Source organism: Lingula anatina, chromosome 6 (genome assembly GCF_051362555.1).
Source record: "Lingula anatina isolate TDL-2025a chromosome 6, LinAna3.0, whole genome shotgun sequence".
In the NCBI taxonomy this organism is placed as follows: Eukaryota; Metazoa; Brachiopoda; class Lingulata; order Lingulida; family Lingulidae; genus Lingula; species Lingula anatina.
Genome location: NC_141772.1, coordinates 16,643,520 through 16,652,407, shown reverse-complemented (window position 1 = coordinate 16,652,407; position 8,888 = coordinate 16,643,520). Strand labels below are relative to the sequence as shown.

Genomic DNA, 8,888 nt, shown 5'->3' with positions numbered 1-8,888 from the left:
GCTCCAGCTGGTGGTACAATATTCGGAGGCGGTATCGCCTCTCTGATCCTCTAGTTTTAATAAGATATAGTAAAGAAGTAAAGGTTAGTTAAAATTTAGTTCTTTTTAGCTATAAACTTTTTTTAATTGTTGAAAAGGTGATGACTGTTGCAGATTTCAATGGCCAAATTAGGCTACAAAAGAGACCTTTCCACCCTTACGGACATACATACACAGTAGATCTGTACAGCGAAATGCCCCTTAGGTTCTAGTAGTGGTCATTTAGGAATTTGCTTCCTATGTGCATTGCCATTACAGATATTTAACTTTCCAATTGCCAAGAAATGTGGCTGTATTGTGGAATTCCAAGAAAATTGAGGGGGAAAAGATAATATTATTGGAAAAAGATCTCTTAACGTCTCAATGGAAGGAATAAATTTTGTAATTAAACAGAAAAACTGAAGAATCCCTTGAAGATTTCAGGAATAATTGCACTCAGTCAAAAGGAAAGGCTCTGCTCGTTGTTTTCAGAGTGTATGTTCAGTGAAAAATGACACATAAATGAAATGGTAGTAAAAATGTTTTAATATTTTAAAATCGATAAATTTTAAATTACTTTTATTTATTTCACAAGAAACTTCTGATAACGGTGATAATGTGGAAAATGAAGGAAGTCGATTGAGAATAATAATCCCGTCAAACAAATTGCTGTGGAATAAACTCAAGAAAAACGGAAATGACAATAATTTGATATGATGAAAATAGCCAGGAAATAAGAAGTGATCCATAAATGTTGTGACTTACAATTACCTTTACCTCTGCATGAGGCACTGAACAAAGTTTCCTTTATTGCCTTGTAAAATTTTCTTTATTCACATTAATTTTCTTTTTGACTACATTTGTTAATCTCTCTCTGCTCTAATAGAACGCTACCATTTCTTGTATTTATGCAAACGCTTTCTTCTTTATCGTGCTTGTGGCGTATTATGTAAACACATTTTTATTAACTTACTTTTTGCATATTATTTAAACGCCTTTTTTTTTCTAACGTACTTACTACGCAGCTTGTAGATCTAAACACCTTATTTTTTCTGACGTTCCAGTAGCTCATTCATTAATGAAAAAAGGTGGTTATTTGGATTCAATAGGTATATTAAAATTTCCGCTTGTCTCTTTCATAATGACTTGAGAAACAGATGATTGCCAAGATCACGAAGTATAGAAAAAATAAATCTAGAGCATTATTGATAGATCTGGTGTCCCCTGATGACGCCTTATTTATTCGTAAAGCAACATCCTAGCAATCCTAGTGTATGTTGAAAATAGAAATTAAAGAGGGAGATTGGTCTGGAAAGGGCTTCTGTAAAGTGGTAGCGTATGACGTCATGAGCAGTTCTAAGTTAGATCTCAACTCAGTCCTATGGAAATTGGTGAATAAAATCTAATGAACTGCATGGTGCACGTTTTATACAATCTATTTCCTATTATATAACATCAACATGTGGTTATTATCATTATTGTTTGAATTTGTATTTACTTGTGATTGCAAATATAAGATCACATTTAAGGAACGGACTTTTTTCTTTTTTTGTATTTTATTTTTGTATAATGTGGTACAGTCAAGACAATTCCAAGTAGATTAGCAGTCCGTACTCACTAATGAACCCAAGAACCAAGGATGTTTTTGACGTTTTCAACCGTGCGCTTTTTGTTTATAGATTGTTTATAATTAACGTTATCTCAGGTCAACGGGTTTCCTTTAACCCGATTTACAATCAACCAGAATACAGACTTCCTGAACGCTTTCTTAGCCCATATGTTCCTACGTGTTACTGTATTATTTGATTCCGTCTACTGTCTTTGAATGTTTGCTTTTGAACTGTTCATACTATCTCCTTATTGAATGCGAACTGGCTTTTAGGAAATATTGTGTGAGACTAACCTCCGCAAACGAAAGATCTCACAACTGGAAATATTTTTGTTCGTAATTTCAATGAAAAATGACAAAGAACACTTATTTTTTAGATGAAATGAGTGGCAGATTTAGGGGGTGGAGAACATTGGCATGCAAACGCGTGAAGCGTGCCTCATCTTTTTATGGTTCCGCATTTTTTAGGGGGCGGAGTAGGGTATAAACATTCAATATAGCTCAATAACCGACTGCTTAACGTAGTCCAAGTGACCTGGTTTTGAAGAGAGAGAGATTTCTTATTTTTTCAATATCATGCAATATGTTGCAAACGCAGGCAGCTACGAAAAATAGTGAAGCGATGTCACGATAGCATACGTTTTTTCTGGTTTGCTGGCACTACTGGGACCAGTTTTCCTTAACCCCGAAAATTGGTTTAAACTTTTAGCCCCCCAAATTTCTTCAACTTTGACCATACAGAAATCAGTAGTATTACAATTTTTATAATAGCGAATACATTTGTACTTACACTTAACCTTTTTAGATAAACCACTATATTGAACGAAGTTGATAAAAAAAGGCCTTATTTTCCGGCCAATTTTCAGGCTTAAGCCCCTCGTGAAACCGGTCCTTGGTCGAAGTCTGATTAAAAAGGAAAAGGAAATAAACGCTCTTCGTTTGTGGGAAACGGGATATTGTTATTTAAGTGGCAGTTATTTTAGTTTCTCATTCCCTCTGAAATGCAACAGAACTAAACTAAAAGATCGATGGCACCATGGGGACGATAACTATCATAGTGATAAGTTTTTTCCAACTTTTTTGTGCTTTAATCTGCCTGTCTCTCAATGCGACACAGGGGCCGATGGAATTCCCCGAAACAACGACAGAAAAATATATGAACACAAGTCACAATTTCTGCAACACCACTTTGCAACAAAAGTTCGTCACCAACTGCCGCTCCTGCATCCTCAACGCGCTGATTGAGTGCCCCGTCGGTTCAGTGAAAATAACGGAGGAGAATAGGACAACGGAATGCAGATATAGAATTAAGTTTGGTCTATTCCGTCGCGTTTGGCGGACGGGGTGTCAACACCTGTGTCTGAGAGAAACCATAATTCCACGGTGTTGTCCGGGGCACTATGGATCCCTGTGTCAAGGTAAGAAGCAGAGTTACACCCCATTCTCATAGATTAGATCGACCTACATTGGATCGACCTAACTCCCTGGGGGTTCACGTTAAATAGCTGTCAGCCGGGCGGACACGAAAGTTAATTACCCCTTAAAGCTTGTAGTAGGCGGGGACGGACACTTAAGGGGGATTATCTGACAGTAATCTAGTGAGACTCCCCGCGGTGATAGATCGATCTAAAAGTTGTGAGAACAGAGCCTTAGTATTGACCCGATGAATGAATGAAACGTGCCAATTTTGAATGTACATTTGAGACTGGCTTACCGTACTGTATTTATTTGTGGTTTTCTTAACCCCCCTCCTCCCCAAACAGTATGAACAGGGGTTAATTCTTCTTTGTGTTAAATGTAATTTCTCATGTCTTGCATTCAGTTTTAAGGGAGCTTAAACATAGAAGCAACTATTCAATTTACGCTACGTCAATGTAAACGTATCGAACGACCAAATGAAGATTTAATATACTTTTTGAAATTGCCACTTTAATCAAGATAAATAGTTATACCAGTAGTTATATGTTGTGAAATAAGTCGAGGATTCTTGCTTGACAAAATGACACTGTTGACATTGTTGTATATTATTCACATGTTAAAAAGAAGGTTACTTCGTCTATTAGCCAATAAGTTAGGTGGGCAATTATAGCATTGCCTTTTAAATTTATTTGGGCAGAGGTGACAACAGAATTAGCTGGCTGCCAGTGCCTACTTAAAGTTAGTCTGAGTCAGATGCAAAATACAAGCTAATGATTGGCCACAAAATCCACAGATATATAACTTTATTATACATTAACTATCTGGTATATAAGTAAACAATGTGGTAGTAACAATTGATAACAAATAGTGGTTGAAGGTAATTTACATCTGAGTAATCTTCGATTCATTTGTGCTACTTAACACAGCTGTAAGATGATTTTTATTATGCTATATATCTGCGCATTAAAATGCCTCACAACATCCTATTTGCATACCCTCTTCCACATGTCTCCACTACGTGGGATCAAAGTACACATAATTGAACTTCGTCCTTGGAAGAGGGTACTATTTGCATGCATTGTTGCTTTTTCTATGTACCAATTAAGAGACAAAATTGCACAATGGCTAAATAAGGCGTGAAATATGACGTGAAACAATAAAACCCTGGCCATGGGATTATTATTAACGGATATATTTTCTTGGGGTCATAAATGCAACTATTCCATTCAAAGCAGATAATATTTGTATAATCGTACTGATGGACAAATACAAATGTTACGAACATTCCAGACAATCATCAATGGATAATTTTGCACTTCAAAATTGCTGGTCTGTCCTACAAGTTGGGATTTTCACTGACTTTATAATGACAGTGATTTTTATCACACCGACCTATTACAACGTGCTCTTCTACACTGCAACAGGCTTGTTTCATACGTAGCAGAAACGAAGACATGCAACAGCGCGAATAGCTGTTTGTGGGTTTATCCTACTTCTAGTTTGGCAAACTAAGTTCCTTACTTAACATATTAATTGGCATTTACTGCAAGGCCAAAGGGCTTGGTGCGGGATGCGGATGCACGCGTCTTCCTTGCCAACAGGTACACCAGTGATTCAATGCTTCTTCTGAACTTTGCTGACTGGGCGAAGAACCATCGTTGCCCGTTGCGGTCCATACCATTGGTGGCGCCACAGGTCGAATGCGACAGAAAATTTGCAGAAATGTGGACCTGTAAGTTTGATGCGTCAGTAAGTAGATTGGAAAATGTACCGCACAGTTCAAACAACGTAGGAAACCAAGTGCTTGGAAAATATCAGTATTGCCGTGATAGACTTCAGCTGTGGTGAGGAGTTTGTAGGCGGTGTATGGGAGCGCCAAAAACAGAGCTGCAAATGCACTGGCAGAGATTGCGAAAGTCAGCCTGTTTTGCATTTGGATATTATGCGCAACAGGCGCAATGGAGAATTTAGCCTTGTTGTTCCTCTTGATAATCAGTCGAACCAAATAACTCCCGGCTATCAACTGGACGAGCATGGGCACCATAACACATCCGATTTCAGAGGGTGTCCTATTGAGTTCTTCCGTGATGTCCAAGTACTGCGTTATCCCTAGCGCAGTCTGGACGACGAATACAGCCGGTATAAGTACGACGGCAAGTAATCGTGACTTCGCCAACCATTTATGTGCAGTAATTGGATGACTCAAAACAACCAAACGGAGCAAGGACAGTGCCGTTAACATTAAAAATGAATAATAAAAGCACTGCCCTGATATGATCAACGAAAGACAGTGCACCAAGTTTAACGAAACGAAGGTGTCATCTGGTAGGTAGTCTACAAGGAGCTTGGCAGAGTCCATTGGAATCCTTGTTAAGCCGGTGAGACCATCTGATACGGAAAGAGTGACGAAGAACGGGATAAAGTGCCCGACTCCTAGAACATGCTTCATTTTAATCCATATCAATGCATTCACTACATTACTTAGCACGATCCACACGTCAGCGAACAATCGGAACCATGACAACAAGTCGTCTTTCTCATTGGCATAAAAACCTAGGAACGGACAAAGAGGAGGTTTTGGCAATTCCAACGATAAAGTATCGTTCATTTCCATGGTTAGATTAATGGTTGATATGTTGAAATCAAAGTTATCTGAAGCCGCCATATCAAATTTATAATTTTTCTCTCCAAGTCAATACTTTTTCAAGAGGTGCCGGTATTTCACAGTTTGTTTCTTCTTAATAGCTTGATTGTTCCTACCAAAACAGATGAGACTTTCCTAGTGTTGTCTTATGTTATGGCTAAGGCGCCGTCGAAACTTATCAGTACAGCGACAGGGTCTTGAACGGCGTAAGCTCTTTGGTGGTTTCTCTGGAACATTTCATAGCTCTTCTTAGAGGGCAGTCTGGTACTAAATCGAAAGTCTTATGAATTAGCATGCAAATACTACAGTGGAAAGGAGCAGTATCTTGGCTCAAGGACTAAACTTGACTATGTAGCCAGGGCAATAGTCGGAAAAGGAATAAAGCACAGAGACGACAAGAATATGATTTTTATAAGTTTTGAAACAATATATCTGTTGGTCTTACCAGGAAATTACCCCCCGTCGCTTTGGCCTGTCACTCGTACACTTTGTCCCGCCTCTTAACAGAGATAGGACAATAGACCGCCACCCGTTTCCATTCCCTCTGATATAATTCCCTGGTCTTACATACATACGTGTATATATATATATATACGGAGTAAGTCATCAAATTTTATACGTTAACATTAGAAATATTTTTTAAAAATACCATGAGAAGAAGTTTCATTTGTATTTTTTTGCTGTTACTTATATATTAGACAGGTAATACTAATGTTGAGAATGATGCCATTTAGTTGACTGGAGTCTTGGCCAGTGCAAACACATGTATGTTTTAGTGGATTTCATTCATTTGTGAATATAAATGTAAGTATAAGAAAATCGGACAATTTTCTTTGGTTCGATTAGCATTTTGTTTAACAGCTTAAAAAGTGCAAATTCAAATTATTTTCAGCTTTGCACGACGACAGACTAGATCTCAATCAAAAATCTTTATTAAAAACATTTGAATCCACTTCTCACAACTTTCTCATATTTCCAGTAATTCTGATTTTTTTGTATCTCTTCAAAATCTCCCAAAATGCTAAAGCCCGCTGATCCCAAGCCGATCCGCCACCCTCCCCTCCCCTCCCCTTGGCGTGGGGTTCGGGCCCCGAAAAACGGTGCCATTTGGTTCGGTTTAGAACAGTGATTCAGCTAGTCAAAATTCTAAATGGCTAGTCAAATTCTAATTAGTGTAATTTTTTTTAGGACCACCCTGACACCCCCCTCAAATCCGCCACTGGTAACTGAAAAAAGCTAAAGCATAACGAGATAAATATCCAGTCGTGAAGGAATCCTCCACCCCACCCAAACCCCACCCTTTGCCCCTTTTTATAAGTTTTTCTGTCAAGAAGGAAATTCCATTCCACGCCAGTCTCTCCAAACAGTTAATTACTCGACGGAGCGACGTTGTGAAGCATATGCGTGGTTTCCAGAAGCGGACACACATGACACACAGACTCTTAGAGCTGTAATTTTGATTTTTGACCTCCCCCTTTCCTTTTTATGCTCATTTGCGTAATGATAATTTATAGTTGAGTCCAAACATAGTTCTATAGGGGCAGATCCAGGCTTATTTGAAGGGGGGTCCGCGGATGCAAAGTCGACCCTCCCTCCCCACTTGGCCTAATTTCGAGAGGGGACCAATGGTGTGATTTTTTTCAGAAATCGAGAGCTCAGGACCCCACGACACCCCCCCAAATCCGCCACTGATTCTGTGAAGCGATGGATGACAATAATCATTTTTATATTTTAAGTTTTTGAAAAGTAAATGTTAACGTTCTTTTTAAGGTCTACTTTGCTAATTTAGTTTTGAAAAAGGGGAAAACGTCCAACCGACTAAAAATTAATTAATAGGCCTATATAAACAGCGACACTGACAGCAAACTGAATATAAAGAAAGTGTACATGTACATCAATTAACTTGGCGAATAAGAACAATACAATGAAGGTAAAGGAAGATTCTACATAACGGAAAATAAACAAGGCAGCAAAGCTGTCAAATGTACAGACAAAAAACAGAAAATAAAGATGCAAAATAGGTCATTTTGTCAATTTTGTTGCAATAACAAATAAAGCTTATAATAGCACTGTCAGTCAACACTGAATTTTAATCATGCACAACAGGTAACATGGTCAATAACAGGAGTGGACCCAGAGATATTGCAAAATTTACCCGCATAATTATCACTGCTTCCTTATTATTAATCTAGCAGACTGGCTTTTAATTTCACATAAAATCTTTGGGAGTTTACAGGGAAATATCAACAAGTGTGCTTTATGTAATCTCATTTAATAACCTATTAATTAGGTAAATGACTTTATAACTCTGAACCTAGCTTAGTGATACCCAAGGGAAATTTACAGACTGACCCTCTCAAAGGTCTTTCAGGCCCATAGGTCACATCTTAAGAAAAGCACAAAACAATAATGCACAAAATAGGAGACTACCAATTCTGATGCAATAATACATTATGTTTAACTGCACAGTCAACATCAAATTTTAATTATGCACAACAGGTAACACCGACGAAAGTAAAAGCATAAGGCTTCAGGCCCATCAGAGTTCAAGTTTATGTGCCAGAAAGTGCCGGAATGAGAAAAATGAAAATTTCACACAAAATTGCATAAATTCAATAATAAATGATAACCCAATTGAGCTGGCTTTCTAATTTGAACTGCATGCCAATCCTAAGAATCATACTTGTAAGATAAAAATAATAATAAGTAACACAGTTTTCTTTTCATAATGTTTGTAGTAGCAGTACAAAAAGATTTTTGTCAATTTTGATGTAACATTACATAAACAATTATAGAATAATTATCACCAATTTTTGATTATTGACTATAAATAGCATGGACATGTAGAGAATTTGATTACCATTCGGCTTCATGTCCATGGGAGCTCCGAGTCCCACAATGAATATGCCAAAACGAAAATAATGAATATTTCACTAAAATGTATAATTTTAGAAAAAGAAGCCAATTAGACTCCTTTTCCAACTCAGGCTGCATTTTAGTCCTGTGTTTCTTTTTTTGAAAGTTTGACAGTCATAAGTAACACGGTTTTCCCATATAATGGTCATCATGGCAGCAGCACCAAAATTATGTTTTCTTCTATTTAGATGCAACATTACATAATGCTTAACAGCATAATGACCATCAATTTTTAATAATAAAATATACGTATCATGGATTTTCAGAAAATGTGACTAGCAT

General features: G+C 37.5%; 1 protein-coding gene across 4 annotated transcripts in view; it reads left to right on the top strand.

Annotated features, from left to right (window-relative positions):
- The first annotated feature begins 2,629 nt into the window (after positions 1-2,629).
- LOC106155140 (stabilin-2-like) overlaps positions 2,630-8,888 on the top strand; it is a 112,607-nt gene continuing 106,348 nt past the window's right edge. For all 4 annotated transcript variants that reach the window (XM_087014556.1, XM_087014557.1, XM_087014558.1 and 1 more), the window contains exon 1: positions 2,630-3,045. In XM_087014556.1, the coding sequence (XP_086870682.1) occupies positions 2,664-3,045 (382 nt within the window). In that variant the 5' untranslated portion in view covers positions 2,630-2,663. The remainder of the gene's footprint in view (positions 3,046-8,888) is intronic.